Here is a 22931-nt window from a genome sequence, read left to right as displayed (position 1 = left end):
GGGAAAAGCTATGAATATTTTTTTTTTTTAAAGAACACTACACTCTGTAGAGGAAAAGGCAGCTAAGTATGGTAAACAAAGTTCATCCAACAGAGAAACTGTGTTCTAACAAAGACCACTGAGGAATGAAAATCAGGACACAGTATAATCATATGAAACGAGGAGAACTAGTTGCCTCTGGGCAGCTGCCTACCTTTTCGATCCCAGCTCCTATCAGTCCTATACAGATACCCTACACACCAAACCCACTTAATTAAACTTCTCCCAACAAGTCAAATTTCTTTACACAGCTATGCCTTTTTATATACTACTTCCTTATAACCAAAATGTTATCTGTTCACTCTTTTTTCCTTTCAATTTCTCTTTGTCTTTTGAAGATTAAGCTCAAGCATCATATCCTCTGTGAAGCAAGCATTGTTTGACCCCCTTAGGTAAATAACAGCTCTCATTTTATTCTCTTATAATGCCATATACATAATACCATTATAGCATTGTATCAATTCACTTGTTTATTCCTTTTTTCCCAGTTTTATTGAGATATAACTTGCTCACAGCACTACATAAGTTTAAGGTGTACAGCATAATGACTTAATTTACATATATTATGGAAAGATTACCACAAGTTTAGTTAACATCTATCATCTCATATAGTTTAAGAAAGTAAAAGTTTCTTTCCTTGAGATAAGAGAACTCTTAGGATGTACTGTCTTAAGTTTCAAATTCACCACAAAGCAATATTAACTATAGTCATCATGTATACATTATATCCCCAGTAGTTACAATCTTAGACTCAGAAGTTTGTACCTTTTGACCATTTCCATTTAACCCCCCAACAAAGCTCTCATCTTTTCATAACCACGTATCTTATCTCTTACTTGCTTCTTCTTTTAACAAACCTTCATTGAGTACTCTGCATGAAACTGGGATCATCATGCAAATGTTACTTCTATTTTTAAAAATGGAGCCCTGTTTTATCCTCCAGAATACCTGAAACAAAGCAGGTTTTCAATGCATGACTGTTGAAGGAAAGAGTTGGCCAGATAAAATAGTCCCATGATTTTGCAGTCACATTCTAATTTTTAACCAAAGGTAATACTAGTCTAATGTCTCCTCTATTCATTTTCATAAGACTCTAAATACCTTTTGATGGTTTCAAAAAATCAAATCTATCCTTAGAAGCCAACAATTTGCTATCACTTAGAAAATGTGAAAGTACATACTATATTCAAAATGTGGTTGTATCATAATTTTTTAACTTCTCCCCAAGTGATGAAAAGAACCAGACTGTCATTATTTTTAATATCTTAAAAATGCTACAATAACCCTTGTATGTAGTTCTTTGTTTTTGTGCCAATTCTGTCCTATTGGAAAGATTCACATTCTTAAGAATGCTAGAACAAAAAGAATGTACATAAGCCAAACCTACTGGCCTAGAAAGAGGTACAAGATCAGAAAGAGATCCAGATTTTGTAGAGCCTTGTACAGTAAAAGGTCAAGGGCCTCCTTTAAGAATAAAAAATACAAAAATTAAAAAATTGCTAAGACCTCCCCCTTCCAGGGCCTTGGAAGAGGCCCATAAAAGGGACCCTGAAGTTCATGGTTCGTTCATTTCATGGTAAACCTGCCCATATCCATGATATATTTTTAAGGTGAAAAGAACAAGTTAAAGCATATATACTAGCTATACATTCTCCTTAAAAACTTAATCCACATATATAGTATATATTATGAGCAGTCACAAACTGTAGAATGATTGCAAACCAAATTATTAAGATCAGCTTCATCAAGGGGGAGTTCAGCCAGGGGTTAAGGTACATTGTTGGGGTACATGTGTGGTCATCATTTTAATTTTAGATACTTTTGTAGATTATTACTGTGATAATCTATGACTTTAATTTCAAATACTAAAATAAACTTTATTGAGTAGGAAATAAAAGCGTGTACTGCTGTACACTCTGAAGGCATTCCAAAGAAAGTATCCTCCAATTGTCTTTGGGATGAGCCCACATGTTCCCAAAGTAACTATATGAATATACCACATATACTGGTTTAGGAAGCCCCATTGTACTTGTTACAAAATTAGCTACATTCTTTTATGAGAACATCCTTTATATTAATAGACTGCCCCCAGGCTCCCATAAACACATACCACAAGAGAACCAGATAAGAGGAGAGAACATAAAAGCTCAATGACCTACCCATGGGGTGCCAAGAAAACCATCTTTGGTAAATGAAAGACTGTCCAGTATGTCATCTTGAAATTACTTAAATCAGTCACATTTTTTAAACCAAAAGCAACATTCCTCCCAAGATAAGACAAACTTAAGATGAAAGCAGAGACATACGTAACTCACAAGAATAGAATATAATCAAGACAAGTGAAGCCAAAAACAGTTTTCTCGATTTCTATGCAGGTATTACTTGATTGTGGCAGAGAAAAATTTTAAAATGTCTATCATTAAAAGAAATTAAGGCAGATTCACACCAGGAAAAATTGTTTTTGAAATAACTAGTTTCACCAAGATGTGTGCAGTATAACTTGGATGATATAGATCTATGCCAATAGCATTTTCCAGCAAGAGATTCTATGGTTCCAAAAGGCAGATTTCATAGCAGTGTAAGGCTAACAATTACAGTGTGTGCGATGCTAGTCCCGGCCTCAGCTCCAAGCACGAAAGCAGGTGCCTTTCTCTTAGGTGCTCTGTCAGGCTGGTACTAAAGAGCAGCACGTGTCAGAAGATGTAGGAAATCAACTGGCCTCGCTGCCAGATTTTACAGTGGAATGTTTGTACTGTCAGGGCAGTGGATATGACAAACCTAAGGGATGACAGTAATAGGAGTGTTTAGGTTAGAGAACAAGCTTAATGGAGATGCCACTGTTGACAATAACATGCTTATGTTGAGTCCTTGCTTTCTTTTTCTACTGAAAATTCCAAATCCCATTTTTGAACCTGTTTATTCCCCTAAGTCTTACAAAAACGCCTTTTAGTTCTTTGCAGGGTTAGAAAACTAAACTGCCAGTCATATTTTCTCATCTGTTTTTCAAGATACCTCAGATCATCATATCATTGGCATTCTTCAGTCAGGGCATTAGTCTGGACCGAAGCAGAACATATGTAGAATTTTGAAATGACTGTGAAATGATTGCCTATTTTTCTGGAGTGTACTTCAGATAATTAACCATGGAGCCCAAGCTCAGGAGTGGTTACTACCCAACATTTGTACTGAAGCCCAACGCCACGTACTTAGCAACCATTCTAACCAAACATCCCATCACTGTGCACCACAAATAAAATGTATGAAACAATATAATTTTCTCCACAAACACACACATTTTATACGTTTCTGTAGATGTTCAGGTTAATTATAGTGTCTGTATCGCATCCTAGGCAATGACCTATTTCTAAGTTATTTGAACTCCTGCAGAAATATTCCACTCTAACTCTGTATGCATGCCCAGTGATAGAGCATTTGGGAGAATGAACTGCCAGTTGTGAATTGACGCTAAATGAATGGGTATGCTTAAAAAAAAAAGTCCTTTTCACTTGTGGGCTTTAATACTCATCTAATTATAATGATTTCAAATTCTCTCAAGGCTAAAATTAAACTTGGCTTCCTGGATAGCCAAACAAGTGACTATTCTTTTACATCACCCAGTTCCCATTTTATCTCAGGCTCACTTTGAGTATAAATTGGTTAAAAACAGTCATATTCTGAATGTGGAATTAAATACCACTAAAAATATAATTTGAAGGAGCAGTTAAATTCCAATACCATCCAATTAGAATGATAGTAAAGCATTGTCACTCCCCTCCCCAATGAAATAGGACAGGCAGGTGGTAGTAGGAACATAGCATTGGTTCTAGAGGGGAGTGTTGGTCATGTTGCTAATATTCAACTGGAAGGAGTATGTGGAGCCAGGGGGAAAGTTGCCAGAAGCACAGTTCCAACAGAGCCAGATCAGAGTCAAAAAGATGGTCCAAATTGAGCTGCCAATGTATAGGAGGCAAAAGAGACAAGTTCACATATGAAACTAATAACCACAGGCAAGGAATGGAGGCTTAAAGGAAGTACAGAGCAAAGCCCAGAGATATTCCGGAGCTGGTGATCTTAATTAGGTATCTGTGGCTTGAGACACAGCAGTTCTTGTTAGCTCTTAAGGGCAATAGAGGTAACTATTATTATATAAAAGATCACAAAACCATGACCTAAACTTAAACAGGCTGTATGCATATGGTTAAGAGCAGAGATCTTGGACCCAGACTTCACTTTTTTCGACCTAAAGATTTCTATATTTATTTATATTTTATTTTTTCTCCAGCTTTGAGGTATAATTGACAATAACATTGTATTAGTTGAAGGTATACCACAATGATTTGATATATGTATATATTGTGAAATGATTACTACAAGGTTAATTTTACATTCATTACCTCATCTAGTTACAATTTTTTCATTGTAACTTAAAAATGATTAGAACTTTTAAGATCTCTTCCCTCAGCAACTTTGATATACAATATAGTATTGTTAACTATAGTCACCATACTGTACATTACATCCCAAGAATTCATTAATCTTATAACTGGAAGTTGGTACCTTTTGACCACCTTCACCCATTTTGCCCACCTTCTACCAAACCTTTACCTCTGGCAACCACCAATCTGTTCCCTGTATCTGTGAGATCATTTTTTGATTCTTGGGTAGTTTTGTCTTGGTTTTTTTTTTTTTTTTTCTGTTTTTAAGATTCCACATATAAGTGAAATAATAGAGTACTTCTTTTTATTTCATCAAGAGTAATACCCTCAGGGCCCATGCATGTTGTCACAGTTCGCAAGATTCCATTCTTTATCATGGCTGGATAATATTCCATTGTATCTATAAACTATGTTTATCCACTCATCCATCAATGGATATTTACATTACTTCTATGTCTTGGCTAATATAAATAATACTGTGATAAACATAGAGATACACATCTATATTCAAGATAGAGTTTTGTTTCCTTTCAATATATATTCAGAAGTGGAATTACTAGATCATATACTAGTTCCATTTTTAGTCTTTTGTGGAACCTCCATACTGTTTTTCATAGTGGCTGTGCCAATTTAAATTCTCACCAACAGTATACAGGGGTTCCCTTTTCTCTACATCCTCACCAACACTTGTTATTTCTTTTCTTTTTTCATAATAGCCATTCTAATAGGTATGAGGTGATATCTCTTTGTGGTTTTAATTTACAGATCCCTGATCATTAGTGATACTGAGCACCATTTCATGTACCTGTTGGCCATCTGTGTATGTTCTTTAGAAAAATAATCTGTTTGGAGCCTCTGCCCATTTTTTAATCAGGCTATTTATTTATACTGTTGAGTTGCATGAGTTTTTAAAAATATATTTTGGATATTAGCCCCTTATCAGAAATATATGATTTGCAAATAATCTTCTCCATCTTGGTAGGTTAACTTTTCATTTTGTTGATGGTTTTGCTGTGCAGAAGAATTTTAGTTTGAAGTAGTCCCATTTGGGACTACAAGTCAACAACTTGTTTTTGTTGTTTGCTTTAGTTGTTTCCACTGTTGATGTCAATTCCAAAAATCATCACCAAGACCAATATCTAGGAACTTACCCTCTGTTTTCTTCTGAGAGTGTTATGGTTTCAGGTCTTATGCTTAAGTCTTTAATCCATTTTGAATTAGTCTTTGTGTATGGCATAATATAAGGGCCCAGTTTTATTCTTCTGTATATAGCTGTTCAGTGTTCTCAACATTAGTCAAGGAGACTATCTTTTGTCCATTGTATATTCTTAACTCCTTTGTAATAAATTGGCCACATATGTGTGGGTTTCTTTCTTGGTTCTCAATTCTGTTCTGTTGAGCTATGTGTCTCTCTTTATGCCAATACCATTACTGTTTTTATTACTATAGCTTTATAATATAGTTTGAAATCATAAAGTGTGATGCCTCCAACTTCGTTCTTCTTTCTCAAGCTGATTTTGGCTATTCTGGGTCTTTTATGTTTCCATAAAAGGACCCAAACTTCTTGTGTGTTCATGTTTGACCTACTACTGACTAGCTGTATGACAGACACAAGGCATTTTTCTCAAGCTCTGTGAGTTTAATTTCCTCTTCTGTACTATTGGAATAACTATTAGGATAATTTTGAGGAAGAAATAAGTCAATACATGTAAAACACCTATGGAGAGTAAAGGTCAAGTAGGAAAAAAATTTAAATATATTGGGGGATTTATCTTGTTCATTCAAAATTAATATTTCTTAAGATCTTGTGAAATAATTTTTAAAAGCATATACTTAACTTAGATTACTTAATTTACTGAATAGAATACACATGGAAAGTTGGCACCACTTATAATCCACTAAAATGTAAATGTGACACTGAGGAATGCATTAAATATGGTAAATTAAATAAATGCCAGGGCCCCACCACAATGACAGTAAAGAAGGTCATGAGTATAAATACACAAAGACAAAAAAAAAAAAAAAAAAAAAGGGAAGAATACCATAATGGGCTAGAGATGTTGATAGGAGACAGGGAGGCGTGATAATTGACTTAACAAAGTAAGAAGAATCAGGGACTTTAGTGCCTAAAAAGGAAAACTTTAGATGATGTGCTGTTTTGAGCCACAGAGTTCTCCAGTGATTCTGGAATTTATGTCACCTGCTACAAAGAATTTAGGGATGAGGCATAGAGCTACACGGTTGTATAAAGAGCAATTTAAACCTGAGATCTTCTCTCCAACCCTACCCAACCATACATTCTCCCTCTGAACCACAACTCTCAAAAGAAAGGTTTGTTTTCCAGGAAAATTAAATCAGAAGGGTTTCTGGACTCAGAAACACACAGCATGGAAAGTGAACACAAAACATGGATTTTTTTTTTAAAAGATTCCACATATGAGTGACATCATATGGTATTTTTCTTTCTCTTTCTGGCTTACTTCACTTAGAATGACGGTCTCTAGGTCCATACATGTTGCTGCAAATGGCATTATGTTATTGTTTTTTATGGCAGAGTAGTATTCCATTGTATAAATATACCACAACTTCTTTATCCAGTCATCTGTCAATGGACATTTAGGTTTCTTCCATGTCTTGGTTATTGTATATAGTGCTGCTGTGAACATTGGAGTACATGTATCTTTTCAAATTAGAGTTCCTTCTGGATATATACCCAGGAGTGGGATTGCTAGGTTGTATGGTAAGTCTATCTTCCATTTTTTGAGGAATCTCTGTACTGTTTTCCATAATGACTGCACCAAACTACATTCCCACCAGCAGTGTGGGAGAGTTCCATTTTCTTCACACCCTCTCCAGCATTTATCATTCATGGACTTTTGGATGATGGCCATTCTGACTGGTGTGAGGTGATACCTCATTGTAGTTTTGATTTGGATTTCTCTGATAATTAGTGATATTGAGCAGTTTTTCATATGTCTATTGGCCATTTGTATTTCTTCATTGGAGAAATGCTTGTTTAGGTCTTCTGCCCATTTTTGATTGGGTTTCTTTGTTGTTGTTAAGTTTTATGAGCTATTTATATATTCTGGAAATGAAGCCTTTGTCATTCACATCATTTGCAAATATTTTCTCCCATTCTATAGGTGGCTGTTTTGCTTATGGTTTCCTTTGCTGTACAAAAGCTTATGAGTTTATTTTTGCTCCTATTTCCATTGCCTGGGTAGACTGCTCCAGGAGAACACTGCTAAGATTTATGTCAGAGAATGTGTTGCCTATGCTTTCTTCTAGATTTATTATGTCTTGCCTTATATTTAAGTCTTTAAGCCATTTTGAGTTTACTTTTGTGTATGGAGTGGGGGAGTGTTCTACCTTCATTTATTTACATGTGCTATCCAGTTTTCCCAACACCATTTGCTGAAGAGACTGTCTTTTCTCCATTGTATATTCTTGACTCTTTTGTTGAAGATTAATTGACCATAGGGCTGTGTATTTATTTCTGGGCTCTCTATTCTGTTCCATTGATCCATATGTCTGTTTTTGTGCCAATACCATACTGTTTTTGATTACTGTAGCTCTGTAATACTGTCTGAAGTCTGGGAGGGTTATTCCTCCAATTTCATTCTTTTTCTACAATATTGCTTTGGCAATTCTGGGTCTGTGTGATTCCATGTAAATCTTATGATCATTTGTTTCGGTTCTGTAAAAAAATGTCCTGGGTAATTTGATAGGCAAAACATGGATTTTGACCAACAAGATTGTCTCCACCCTTCACCTCATCCAGCTCCTGGAACACAGGCTACCAGTTGGTGTTCACTGCTGGAAGAAGTGAAGAGGACCCAAGTAAAATGTCGATAGATACTAACATGAGGGTCACACAATGAGAATGTCAGTTTGCCTCCCACTCAGAATTTCATCCCCACATACACCCTTTCTCAGGAATCCTCAGATACACTTTCCCCATGCAACCAAACTCTTGTTTTGGAGGTATGGTCTCCAGGAAATAAGAATCCAGAAATAAACGATGTATTTGATCATGCAATAAATAGTACTGAAAGAAGTTCTACACTTCTAGAGAAGAGTAGGATTGATTAGTGATACGTGTATAGAAAACCAACCCAGAAAGGAAAAACAAATCTGGGAAGTAAGTTTGTGCAACAAGGGATATGTAATCAGAGCACCCTAATTGGGTTAGCACTGAATGATATGTGTAGATGTCATAATAATGTAACTCAGCTCAATATTAACTGAATTTGTTAATACTGAAACTAGAATTGTAATCTAAACTAGTTGGAAGGGTGGAGAGATAAGAAGTGAGCATAATTACACATGTCTACTATTCTCCCTTAATAGGAATTCCATGGAAAATGTCTGAAATTGATACATTAAGAAATAGCAGTGAGACAAATTACTGTCCAATAGGGAGGCAAATTCAAAAGAAGAAGCTAAAAAGATTTTATATAGGCATTTTGGGGAATGAGCCTGAGTGATGTGAGAGGAGGTAGGGCAGAAAAGTACTTTTAATTAGCCTGTAGAACTTGTTGATTTCTTTAACCATGTCATGTATTTCCTCAATTAAAATTAAAATTTATCTAAAATGTAAATATCTTGTATGGAACCAGCCTTTCAATCTCTCTTCTTGAAATTAAAGACATTTTTATGAATCTTAGATGACTTCTGGGTAGCTTATCCCTGTCCTGCTTAAATGATAAAATACAGTTTGCCTACAATTATGCCCTGCTCTTGGGCTGATAGCCTCTGAAGGAAATATGCAAGATTTGACTTTGTCTTGCCACATCCTTTCCATCACCAGCTGGAAAAGCTTGGTTCAAGAATATCTAGAATTGGGTTTAAAAAAAGTGTTACTTTTTTCTCTTAGACTAGTTCAGTGAACAATAAACATGAAAGGTAAGATACTGATTGGATTAAGTATATAATAGATGAGACTTAGGAAAAAGATGAAATACTTTTTATAAATATCTTTGCCAAAATTACAAAACAGTTATCTAGTTAAGTAAATTGCCATTCATATAAGTTAGGATTATTTAAGTCAAAGTATGCATGTGTTTTATATGCAGGATTAAACAAGACCCTATCCATCTCCAGAGGCATATTTGCATTTGATTAAAAACTAGGAGTATTTTGAACTCCTCATGCTTTACAACACTAGTAACATTAAGTTAAAAAATCAGGAAAATGTTATACATGAGAAATATTAAAAGAGGACCATATAAAGCTTTAGATTTGCTCTAAAAACAATTTTTGTTCTATTTTGAAAAATATCCTAATTTAGAAAGTCCAAATCATGTTTAATTTTTTTAATGGAATCTGTCTCCAGTCATAGGAAATGTACTATCAAAACTATGTAAGCAATGTGAAGCAGATGGTGGAACAATTATCTGGTGTATTTGGGCACTATGATTGGCCAATTCATAGAGTGTGGGCCCAGAAATTCGTTCTGTGTTTTCAATCTGCTTTCTGGTTATGATAGTGGTTTTTTTTTTTTAAGACCATCTTTGTATTATTTTAGTGTTTATGATATAAGCCACATCAACATAGGCAACTTTTTTTAAGTTCAGTTGGCAGTGTATAGTGATTTTAGGAGTCTAATTTTTGAGTTTGAGCTATAATTATTTTTCAATATTAGCATAGCTTATTACTATCTATTCTTTGGCTAAATAACTGCTTCCTATACTAGTATAAAAATCCTAGTATTTCATTTTAAAACTAAATATTTAAAATTATATGATAGGGTTCACAATTTAGAGAAGACCTTTTGAATGCTAACTTAGAATTATGTACAAAAGTTAGACTTTAAAAAGATATTCAAAGCACCTACTTTTATCACTTAGGATAAGATCATCCTAAGATTATAAATATATATAGAGAGAGATATATAGATATATAGATATATAAAACATTACAATTATATTTCCCTGTGCTATATAGTATAATCTTGTTTATCTATTCTATATATACCTGTTAGTATCTACAAATTTCGAACTCCCAGTCTGTCCCTTCCCACCCACCTCCCCCTTGGCAACCACAAGTTTGTATTCTATGTCTATGAGTCTTTCTGTTTTATATTTATGTTCATTCTCTTTTTTTAGATTCCACAGATGAGTGATCTCATATGGTATTTTTCTTTCTTTTTCTGGCTTGCTTCACTTAAAATGACATTCTCCAGGGACATCTATGTTGCTGCAAATGGCACTATATTGTCAATTTTATATGGCTGAACAGCATTCCATTGTATGAATATACCACTTCTTCTTTATCCAGTCATCTGTTGATGGACATTTAGGCTGTTTCCATGTCTTGGAGGTTGTAAATAGTGCTGCTATGAACATTGGGGTGCAGGTATCTTTTTGAAGTAGGGTTCCTTCTGGATATATGCACAGGAGTGGGATTCCTGGGTCATATAGTAAGTCTATTCCTAGTCTTCTGAGGAATCTCCATACTGTTTTCCATAGTGGCTGCACCAAACTGCTTTCCCATCAGCAGTGTAGGAGGGTCCCTTTTTCTCCACAGCCTCTCCAGAATTTGTCATTTGTGGACTTTTGAATGATGGCCATTCTGACTGGTGTGAGGTGATACCTCATTGTAGTTTTGATTTGCATTTCTCTGATAATTAGTGATATTGAGCATTTTTCCATGTGCCTATTGATCACTTGTATTTCTTCCTTGGAAAATTGCTTATTTAGGTCTTCTGCCCATTTTTGGATTGAGTTGTTTGTTTTTATTAAGTCGGATGAGCCGGTTATATATTCTGGAGATCAAGCCTTTGTTGGCTTCATCTTTTGCAAAAATTTTCTCCCATTCTGTAGGTTGTCATTTTGTTTTTCTTATGATTTCCTTTGCTGTGCAGAAGCTTGTAAGTTTAATTAGGTCTCATTTGTTTATTCTTGCTTTTATTTCTATTGCTTGGGTAGACTGCCCTAGGAGAACATTTTTGAGATGTATGTGAGATAATGTTTTGCCTGTATTTTCTTCTAGGAGGTTTATTGTATCTTGTCTTATGCTTAAGTCTTTATATGTTTCTTTTTAAAATATTTTTTATTTTATTGTTTGTGAATTTTAATACATGTTTTTAATTATAGAGATTATAACAATTATTTAACTTAAAGGAAATTTAGTATGACTTTCTTGGATGATATTTTTTTGGCAGGCATACATTGGTATATGAATGTAATTCGGGTATTAATAATCATAGTATCTAGTCAATGCAAAAGAGGCCTGAATTTGGGAATAATTTTCATTTCCTAACACATACTGCTTGTCACAGAGTATTCATCTCTTTCTGTTCTTTTGCAACTGTAACTCCCATTTCACCCTCACTGTCCTTGTAATTTTCCTTGGGATTTTTCTGCATTTTACAGTATGTCAAGGGACTCTAAACATTGGTAATCTGTCTAACAAAATAATTGTGCTGATTTCTTAGTGAAGCCAGATGTAGTTTAATTGCACTGGAGTCTTTTAGGAAGCAAGATTATGGAGTGAGTTGGATTGCCAAATGGAAAAAACAGTGGGAAAGTAAAGCACTGTTTCAGTGGTGTCCCTTTCTCTTAAATAAACAGCATCTTGATCTTCCTTTGGGTAATTCTTGCACACTCTCAGTTTTTGTAGTGGGCACTCAGCCCTGGCCTGGGTCATCACACTTTTCTACTGGGCAACCATGATAACTGGTTCAGGGATAAGCACATGATCCCAGCTAGCCAACGAGGGCCATTTGTACCCAATATAAAACTGCTGGGCAATAAAGGTACTCTTTCCATGGATCTTAAGTTTTGGAGCCTCTAAACCTGCTGGGACTACCAAGTGGAAAGAGCCTGCCTAAGAGTAAATCCACACTGCAAAAAGCAGAGCTGAAAGAATGTCAGCTTTGTCATTTTTGTCTCATGTACACATATTAATCATTTCTGTCTTGTTACTTTAACCCCAGATATTCATCAGTGCCCTAAATCTCAAGTTGTCTCCTAGCTTTTAGCAAAAGCCTGTTTGAAACAACTTGGAATGCCATGTTAACAGAGTAAGAATGAGAAAGTGTGATGGACAAAGAATGAGTAAAGAACTAATCACATTGTTGCTTTAAATTTTCTATGAGATACAAAGCCCGGCCATCAGAATACAATACGCTAGAATATTACTTCAGATTTCCATAAAGATGCCTTCGCAGAATTATGAGTTAATATAAATTTATTTAGTACTTCATCTAACAGCCAAATTAGCTTAGCTTCCTTGCATAACTACTTTTGTTTTCCCCCAGTCTATAGGGTAGAAAAGGTTTACAGCAATCTTGGGTTGGCATTCTTGCTCTAACACTAGCTCTCTTATCTTGAAGTTACCTAACTTCTCTGTTCAATATCTTTCTATATAACATGACAGTACTGCTTTAACCTGTGATTGTAAGTACATCATATAATAGAAAATACTGAGGAAAAAGAAGATAAAACCACTGGCTTCCACTTATTATCTACTGTCAAACCCTTCAGATAGCAGATAGTTTTGAAGGTAACATATCACTTAGGTGTTAGTCTGTGTATCTCCTCAGGTAATGAATTATGACAGATTTGGAATTTAGGCTAATCTTGCTATGATTTCAAGGAGTTTAATGATTTTCTACAAACCAACAAATTATATCATCTTTAATTTATTTAGCCACTCTATACTCAAAAGATAATAAAAACTTTCTCATTGGTATCCCAGCCATTCTTTCTCTTTTCCTGGCAGTGGGTAAAGGGGCTATCATCTGTCTATAAATCTTTGATACATATGCGTATTCTTCACTATAACTATTAATGGTGTAGTGATGCTGAGCTATTACTTAACCACTGTCACCTGACGGACAGTGTTGCCCTGGAGTAGGAAAAAAGTTCTGAAAATAAAGATGCAATTATTAATTATTCATCAACTCAACATTACAGAAGCTGACAGTATTTTCTTCCCCACAGACGAGACTCCCCATTCAGGAAGAATTCCTTTATGATGAAGTTAGTGCATACACAAATCTCTATAAAGAGAAAAATTTCCAGAGTAGTAGAACTCTGATTTTTAAACTGTAGTAAGTATTATGGTTTAAGTAGTTAAAAATGAGAAATACTAAAAGTTCTTTAATTACTTTATAGTAATATTTAAAAATTAGCTTTAATTGTTATAAAATACAAGCCTTCAGGTCCTTTCTCTACTCATGAACAACAAAATACTGTGATCTATAATTTGCACTGAACTTCACTTTATCATAGCTTATCTGATTCCCAGAACTGAACTGAAACTAGATTTTCCTCTGACATCAGCAAAAGCTTTTCTGAAATGTTTGCAAAGCTCCAGGTGCATGGGTCCCTGAATAAATATTATTTCAACACTGATCAGCTGCATAGGTGAAGACCAAGTTAGGAAACAGGTCTACAAGGATTTCTTAATGAAAGCAGGTGGCTGTTGATAGGACGTTTTTAGGACTTAAGGTGCATCTCACACGGGATTTCTGTAATATTCAGAAGACAGCTCATGTAGGAAAGTTCTTGTTCAAGACGTTATTCATTCATGCTCTCCTAGGAGGGGGGCCATAGTTTAAAAACTACATATGGTAAGACCAAAAGCTCTGTTCCTAGCAGGAAAAAGACTTGACTTTTTAAATTTATTCACCTGCTGAATTTTAGGAATTTCTGCAGTATCAAAGAACTGCCTTCCTAAATACCATGTGGATTTCAAGTAAAAGAAAAAAATAATTGCCCTATTTGTTTAAAACTTTAGGGCAAATATATAAAACATAGTCTGTGAACAAAATTCACTTGCTTAATAAGCAACATTCATAATAATAATAGATTGTGTCTTCATCCTCTGTTTGTTGTATCCATTAAATACATTGTCTATTCTAAATAAGGTAAACACATCTGCTTGACTAGAGTCCTAAAATAAGATAGTGAAACTTTCCCTCGATTGCCATTTTTTATGATACGAGTTTTTACCCAAAGAAATTTAAAATGCATTTATTTTTTAGTCTATATTTAAACTTTGACTCAAGTTAATCCTTGTTCAAGCAGTTCTTGCCTACAAGAGAAAAGTTTAAACCTTTTAGCAAGAGGAGATACATAGTAAAAAATAGTGGAAAAGTTTATGCATTGTTACTAGCACTTAGGCAAGTTAAATTCCCAAGAAATTTTTTTTTCTAAAATGTATTGATCAGGAATAGGGTACAAAATAAACTAAATCAAATTTCACATCTCCTTCAATGATGTTTTTGAAATTCTGAGTAACGACCCACGTTGAGCCATTAATGCAAATCCTCAAAACTTACGAGTTTCTTGATACTTTTCATTTTGAGGCATCTTTTAAAGAAACAACAGCTGCCTCTCCACATGCATTCTAAAAATCAATACAATTAATCAATAATGCTCTCCACAGGTAATAAATGCTGAGAAGCGTTTCTGCCTATCTATATTGATTGAGAGAATTGCTTCAAATTGGTTCTGATGTGTATAAAAATCATTTCCTTATTGATCAAAGCCTCCCTTCTCCACTCTGATATGTTACTTCATATACGGCATTACAACTGTTTTAGACTTCATTCATGTGTATTTGTGATAAGTTTCCTATGATCTGTGTATGAGACTAATTGAAATGAAATGTAAAATGGGTGTTTGTTTTTTGGTGGGAACATACTGCTTGAAATTTAATCAGAGCATGAATAATCACAAGAAATTACTGAACTTATTTTAATGAGAAATGTAATGATGTATTTTCATTCCCATTTTCATTATTTGTAAAAAGCTTAAAAATTTTGAGTCAGCTTCTGTTTCTTACAACAGAATTCCATTCATGCAGACACATGCATTTAATCCAAAACAAAGCTATTCCTGATAGTATAAATAGAAAACTTCATAGTTTTAGTCAACTGTTGACTTATAATATTGCTGGCAAATTATATTTTTGTAATATGATTAAACATATAAGTGCACTTTGTGACAATTTTGCTAATACATGCGTTACATATGTAGACAGAGTAATAAGAAAAATAAGCCTTCTGAATTAATTTTCTAACAAGAAGTTTATAGTTTTAATAGATACAGCATTCAGTGAGTCTCATTAAATAGGACTCTATTCATCTTTGACCCAAACAATCTATGTATCCACAGTTGCTGTGGCTTATACTACATGATAGCTGATGGCTCATTGGGTAAATAATAGAGCAATTAAGGACTTTTCCAAGGAAGCTTGGCTTCTAACTCTTGCTACATTAAGTGGTGTTGTGAATTTTAACAACAACAACAACAACAACTCAAAGATTCCTGCCAACCTGACCTAGTGAATTTCATGAAGTACCTATTTTCTTTATCTGAATATTCCATTACAAAATGGTATTCTTTTGGCCAGTGACTAAACTACCATGGCAAGTGTCCCTGAAACAGCACCTTCTTAAAACCTGACCACTAATTTTTACTTGATTGAAAAATCAAGTAAATTTTTTTTACTTAATTTTTAGGACTTCAGGTGCATCTCACACAGGATTTCTGTAATATTCAGAAGACAGCCCATGTAGAAAAGTTCTTGTCTAACAAGGAGGCCATATTTCATTCCCTTCCTGGGAATAAGTGAAAGACTTAGGAAAGCAGCCTTTAGTCTTTGAGAGATTCAGCTCATGATTTTTATTTGGAATTTCAGGGAGTATTAATTGTCATATTGACAGCTGGAAAGGTCCCTGTATCTCTAGATGATTTTACTTTATTAATCTAATAATTTAATTTTATCTTTAATTCTGAAGGAATCTTTTATGCAAAACAAATTAAGTTAAAATCTTTCAACAAGAACTGTTTTCATGAACAATTCATGTAAGGAATTGGATAAAATGTTTACTGTGTTGAAAAATATCACTTGGGTGAGTCTGAGGAAATAATACTAGTCAATGTTGAAAGCATAAGCATTAGATGGATGATGTATTCTAGTTTGTTTTCCTGAGAGCAAAAATAAAGTACATTTATATTAAGATGTTATAGAAAACACTCACCTAAAGATGTGACGGTATCTTTTCTGCTCATTCAGGCACTATTGAATCTTGGGTATACGGATGGGCTCTTTGAGTCCTACAAGAATAAAGGCTGCTTTCACTTATTCCCAGGAAGCTAATTGTACAATAAGATTCTCAGAGTCAGTAAGTACCACTAGGGTAACCACAGAAATGAAATTTTTGAAATATTTCTTGTGCCTAAATAGAAATTAATTTGAAAGTATTCCTAGGAACAAGCATAGATTCAGCTGGAAACTGGAGCTGTACACCCAAGAGATATTTACTCTGACTCATGTTACATTTTAGAAGGGGCCGCTTAATCACAACAGAAGAGACAACATTGAGTCAATCGATAAAAATTCATCTGGAGGTATTAGGGCATGACGTAGAGGATAAGAGCATTGGCGTTGGAGTCATAGAGGCCTCATGACCAAATTCCAGCACTTACAAGCTTTGGCCTTAGAGAAGTTGCTTTTATCTTTCTCTGTCTTGTTTTTTCTCCTCTCTGAAACAGAATATATGCTACCACTGTCCAGTAGAAAAATAATGTGAACTATATATAGCATTTAAAATTTTTAGTAGCCATGTCTTTAAAAAAACATGTGAAATTAATTTTAAAATGTATTTTATTTACTGTAATATAGCCAAACTAGCATCACTGTGATATGTAATCAACATAAAAATTATAAATGAAATATTTTACATTTTTTTATAATAAGTCTCTAAAATCTGGTAAGCATTTTACAATTACAGTGCATTTCAATTTGTAGTAGCTGCATTTCAAATGCTCAATAGCCATATGTGAGTAGTGGCTACTATAAATGGATAATGCAGGTATATATTCACCCCCATAGGGTTGTTTTAAAAAAAAAAGTAGTGAGATAATGTGTATAAAGTGCTTAGAACAGTGCTTGGCAAGTAAAAAGGACTAAAAAAGGTAGTTGTGAAAACTTACTATTATGACTGAGTATTGACTACAGCAGCCTAGGTGCTAAACTGGGGTGAAAGTAAAAATGTACATGACTCCGTTCTTGAGTAATTACAAAGTTAAGAAGGCAATAAAAATAGATGGTTAACTATAAATTATGGCATCTTATTACCACATAAATAGTATGCATAAAATGCAACAAATGCTCAGAAAAGAAAGATCTTCCTCACTAGGGATGCCTTGTACCAGCTTAGTAAACTGGGATTTAATCAATGGGTTGACTTTTTTTTAGGAAGATAAGGTAGGGGACCATGGAGATAAGAATATCTACCAGAGGGAATCACAGAAGCAATAACTCAAAGGTGGGGGAGTGAAAAATATGCTCAAGTGATAGCAAAATTTTGATGGAGAACATAGGGTTCTTGTAAGAGTGTACTTATGTGAGTAAATGCAGATTTGTATTAGTATCTTAGCATGACTTTTAAGCTCTCTATCCTAAGACATTATTCAGGGTCAGAAGGAAATAGTAAAAAGAGCACTTATTTAAGAGTCAAAGATCTGATTGTAACCAGGCTCTACAATTGCTATGAGTACATTTTCTTACCTTGGGCAAGTCACTTCATCTCAGCTGTGTATACATAAAATGAGATGATTGGCTCTAAAAAAAAACAAAACCAAACCTGAATGTCAGAGTTGTAAGGGGTCTCAGTGTTGTCACTGTTTCTACTGTTTTTGTTGTTCAGTTCAAATTTATGGTATTTTAGGATGGGAGTGAAATAATTGGAGAAAGCTGTAGGAATTAATATAGGTAGATTCAAAAGTAAAGAAATTATACAAAAAATCACTTGGGGTATCTTTTCAATGGTCCTGACATCTAAAAATAAGGAGTTCAATAGTGTGGATATAACAGTTGGAAATGGGCAAATTATAGAAAAGTAGTAAAGAAAAATAGATAAAACTTGGGTTGAGGATGGAGAAGGAGAAAAGGTGTGAAATGATTGTCACTGCAGTTGGGAGTATGATAAACAGAATATAGTGTTCAAAATAGAAATGAAAGAAGTAGGCATATAATTTTTCTGGAGATGTGGGAAGGGATATAACGTAAGTCCTTTTAGTTATCGGTTAGGTAAAAACTTTTAGTATGTACAATAATGCACTACAATATGTGCATTTAAGAATTAATTGATATAAATGAATTCTGACTCCTGCAAGAACATCGATGTTTTAGTTTTCAAGTTTTACAAAGCAGTAAAATCAACACTGAAGAAAATAATTATGAGATTAACATAAGCATTAAATTTGAGCCTATTTACTTAGGAAATCATAGAGAAGCCCCAAGTGTCACATTTATCTGAGTCTTAATTTATGAAAGAAATTTTAAAGCCTGTAAATGAAGCAAGAGTTGTTAAATAATAGCTATTTCAGTTCCCAGCTTTACCTTCTGAGTCTCCTCCTTCATTTGCTAAAAGTGAGGGTATCTACTTCATAGGGTTGTGTGCAGAACGTGTGCAGTAACAGGTGCAGCTCTAGAGTTCTAGATGCTCAATAAATGATGGCTACTGGGAACTCATTCTAGCAGCCCTGAAAGAAAAAAGCCTCATACATTCTTTTCAAAAAATATCGTACTACTATTTATATCATACCACAACTCCTCCTGCAGCAAGCATGCATGAAGCAGTGATTATATCAAGTTTCATACTTAGTGTCAAAAATATTGCAATAGTTGTTATGCAGAATTCCTAAATATAAGAAGAATTTGTCGAGGTTAGGAGGTAAGTGTTGGAAAGATTAAGATAACTCTTGGCTATTTTAGGTGTATACGCTCAAAGTCAAATAGAATTTTCACACATGTATGTATCTAAAACTAAAATTCTTTAGTTTGAAAAGTGCCAACATTTTATTTGCACATTTTGTTAGCATGTGATTGAGTCTCTGATTTATGTTGGTTTATCCAAAGTGATTGCATATATCCAGATAAAAAGTTACCAATTTCTATGGGCTAATTCATTTCATAAACTTGAAGAGATTCTATTGCTAATGATGCTTATATTAGAAAGCACATTCAAAGATTCAGGTTTTTATACCAAATTTGATCAAGATTGCTTTGCTCAAGATATTACTAGACTTACTTTATTAAAGAAATTGCTTTTTAAAAACAAAATATAAAGAAGCTATATCATCTTAACTTATAAGTTTATTTACAACTAAAATTTGAGAGAAATACTTATTTTTAAAGGTTTGTTGGCTCATCCAATAGAGCAATACTTTGAATGTAGGTGAAATTCTTAGACTTGTTCCCTAAGTCAAAAGACGTTGACAAATTAATCCAATAGGTTTACTTACTGGATCTGAGTAAAATGGATGGCAATACATGTTATCCTCATTCAAACCTATTGGTGAACAAAGAAGACGGTGATTTGATCAATGAGAAAATACTATGAAGTCTTGATAAATAAAAATAAGTATTAAGATTTTTTTAGGAATATATGAATGAAGAGATAGTCATAACCACTCATTGTTGCTGTTCACTAACTTATATAAAAGAATACCAATTATATAATCATGTCAATCTCCCCAGACTGCCTATTTTCTTCTCATTCTGTGAAAAGTTTGGGCATCCCAATAAATATAGTTATATTTTTAAATATAAATCAATTTAGCTATTTTTATTTTAAAATCAATGTTGACAAACTATCCTACTGTTTTTTAATCTTATAGTTTTAACCCATATTATATTTGTGGAATGTGTACATTGATAATTTAGTATAATTATTCTTAAAATAGCATGCTAAATGGTATTTTATATAATCTACTCAGGGATTGTATGTTAGAAGACAATATTTTATTAAAAGGTTATAATGGTTAAATATTTTATTAAATGTTATAAAATTTAAAGTAGAAATAAATATAATCATTTATTTTTATTTCACATTTTTAAAGAGGCATATTTACTTTAACATGACCATTATTAGTACTGTGAGGATTTATGAAAACTTGTACTATTTAAAATTTTATATCTACCATATTTTAATTCCACTGACCAAGTTGGATGCAGGCAAATCATCTATTCTTCATAAATTCATCATTAAGACCCTAAGATTGAGGTGACAAGTGATTCATCGCATAGTTTGTTATTTACTGCCAATAACCAGGATATTTAGAAAGACAGCCATGCACATGTTTGTAAACACTCTACTTTCCAGGGATGCCACCAATAATCATACTTCAAATTTTTTTTTTTTTTTTTTTTTTTTTGAGAGTGCCACCTCTCTCTCACACCAACGAGATACTAAAAGTAGTAACCGACACATCCTGGTAAGTAGTTTTGAAAATCTTGTAACTTAGAAAGAGTTCAATCTCCATTTCCAGTAAAACCAGTTTTAGGTCAGACACTATATGTCATGTAATAATCTAATATACTTCAGAGTTGAACATGATTATAAATTTATACCCCTTTTAGGAAGTGTATATATATAAATATATACACACAATCTTGCAGTCTTTTGAAAATGAGTTCAAGTAAACCTGAGAAAGCTCACTCTAAACTTGCTGACTCAAATCTGTTCTAACAAAGACATATTTTTGAAGTATCTGAGGCTCAGTGCTACTGAATTATATAATCCTGTCATTAAGTTCCAATATTATCATTTTCTCTATTTTATTGAACAAACTTCCAGAAATTACCAAGAACCGTCATAAATAATTTCCAGTTACAATTTTTACAGATTTGACTTCAACAAAAGATAATGGTTTAAAAGCTAAATCCTTTCCTTTTACTTTGACTACACTTAAATAAAAATAGAAGAAAAAAAAGTTTACAGTGTCAATTTGTGGTGTACAGCCCAATGCTTTAGTCACACACAAATACACATATATTCATTTTCATGTTGTTTTTCACCATAAGCCACTACAATATATTGAATATAGTTCCCTGTGCTATACAGTAGAACTTGTTTATTTTATATATACCAATCAGTATCTGCAAATCTTGAACTCCCTTTTACTTGGTGAGCTTTGATTCTGTTTGGTTTTGTTTGGTTTCAAAATCAGAAAATAATACTTACCACTTTCCTAGCTGTTGTACAAAGACTACAAGAAAAAAGTTGATCCTTAGGAAAGTCACAAACAATTGCCTATAGAGTGAAACTGGAAGTGAAATCCATATGTAATGCCTCTGTCAGCAAAGACTTAGTAGAAGAGGGTTTATAATAAATATTCACATCGGCTGCTTTGGACACTAATCCATCCTAAGGATCTTTGCTGTGTCAGGCTTTGTTGTAGATGAAGAAGCCCAGCAGATACAAAGGTTTGCAAATAGGCCATATTTATCATGGTTAGCTTTAGTTATATAACTTAACTTTTCTCTGTTTTAGAGATGTTCATGGCAACTTGGGTTATAATTTGTGATTAACTATTTCTCTATGAGTTTTTTGGTGATGCCAGAGAATTTTTATTACGGACTGGACAGATTCTACTTTTACAGTCTATCACCTACTTGACATCTGTCAAGAAGGCATCACTGATAGCAATGCTATGCTGGGTGTGGAAAACACAATGAAGGCCCAGGCTCTGGATTCAAAGTGCTTGTGATGAAATACTAGTTTCCTCCGTTCCTAGGGTGTCATCTTAAGCAAGTTATCCAGCCTTTCCAAGCCTCTCTTTAACTATTGTAAAGATTATATGGTATTACCTATGTTAGGTACTAAATCTAGTATCTGCCATGTTGAAAGAGTGTAATGAATTTTATTTTTTAGTTAATAAATTGTAAAGGTTATTAGTGGAAAGATAATATATGTCTTCTAAGTATGATTAGATAATCCCCTGGCTAATACTAATGTCATTTATTTACTCCATGTACTGAGCTTATGTAGACATATTCTATTGCCTTTACTTACCTCCAAATTCCCTGATAGTTTGCTTCTGGAATTCTTTAATAAAAATATTCGTCAGAATTGGATTGCCGATAAATTTTCCACTTTAAGGAAATTATTCACTAACAAATATGTAGTATAAAAATGATGAGAATACTCTGTGCTATATTTAGTTCTTATGTAACAAAATTTTAGTTTAACAGAATTTTAAATTAGAGTGAAAAAACCTAAGATGTCTTTGAAATGGAGGTATTTATTTTCACTTCAGCTTCAAAAATAAATGCGCTGAGTGTCACAATTTTAAAGCATAAATGTATACTATAGTTCTAAGTAATGATTTGATATAAGTTTAAGTAAAATGCAAATTTTAAATATAAATTATCTCTTGTGGGTATGTATATATGTACATATATAGCTTTGCCATAGATACATTATGAATCCTATGCTTTTTAACAGTTTTGCAGAAATAATTCACTTGAAAAAGAAAGCTTCATTCTTCGTTGTTTTCAATCTCATCTTTTCAAAATTATTTATTAATCTCAAATATAAAGAGACTAGCAGGGCATTTGATGACTCTGCATATAAAGTAGGTAGAGCATTTTAAAATTTTATAATCTAATCACTGCCATGTCTTAATTTTGACTGGAATTATTTCCTGT

The 22931-nt window shown here is 33.6% G+C and overlaps 1 protein-coding gene and 1 long non-coding RNA gene across 7 annotated transcripts in view; one reads left to right on the top strand and one right to left on the bottom strand.

Moving 5' to 3' along the window:
• Window positions 1-19034, bottom strand: part of LOC116663713 — a 45745-nt gene extending 26711 nt beyond the window's left edge. The window contains exons 1-2 of the long non-coding RNA XR_004320001.1: window positions 18840-19034; window positions 18006-18059 (exon numbers count right to left, since the gene is read on the bottom strand). This is a non-coding gene — a long non-coding RNA (uncharacterized LOC116663713). The remainder of the gene's footprint in view (window positions 1-18005; window positions 18060-18839) is intronic.
• SPAG16 (sperm associated antigen 16) overlaps window positions 1-22931 on the top strand; it is a 779129-nt gene that overhangs the window by 752062 nt on the left and 4136 nt on the right. The window contains exon 16 of one of the 6 annotated variants that reach the window (XM_032479928.1): window positions 20660-20924. The exons of the other annotated variants lie outside the window; for them this stretch is intronic. Within the exon in view, the coding sequence (XP_032335819.1) occupies window positions 20660-20694 (35 nt within the window). The 3' untranslated portion in view covers window positions 20695-20924. Of the gene's footprint in view, window positions 1-20659; window positions 20925-22931 lie in introns of those variants that run through there. 6 annotated transcript variants of the gene reach the window in all.

The sequence above is a fragment of the Camelus ferus genome, chromosome 5 (genome assembly GCF_009834535.1).
Source record: "Camelus ferus isolate YT-003-E chromosome 5, BCGSAC_Cfer_1.0, whole genome shotgun sequence".
Lineage (NCBI taxonomy): Eukaryota > Metazoa > Chordata > Mammalia > Artiodactyla > Camelidae > Camelus > Camelus ferus.
This window is presented reverse-complemented; position numbering and strand designations above follow the sequence as displayed.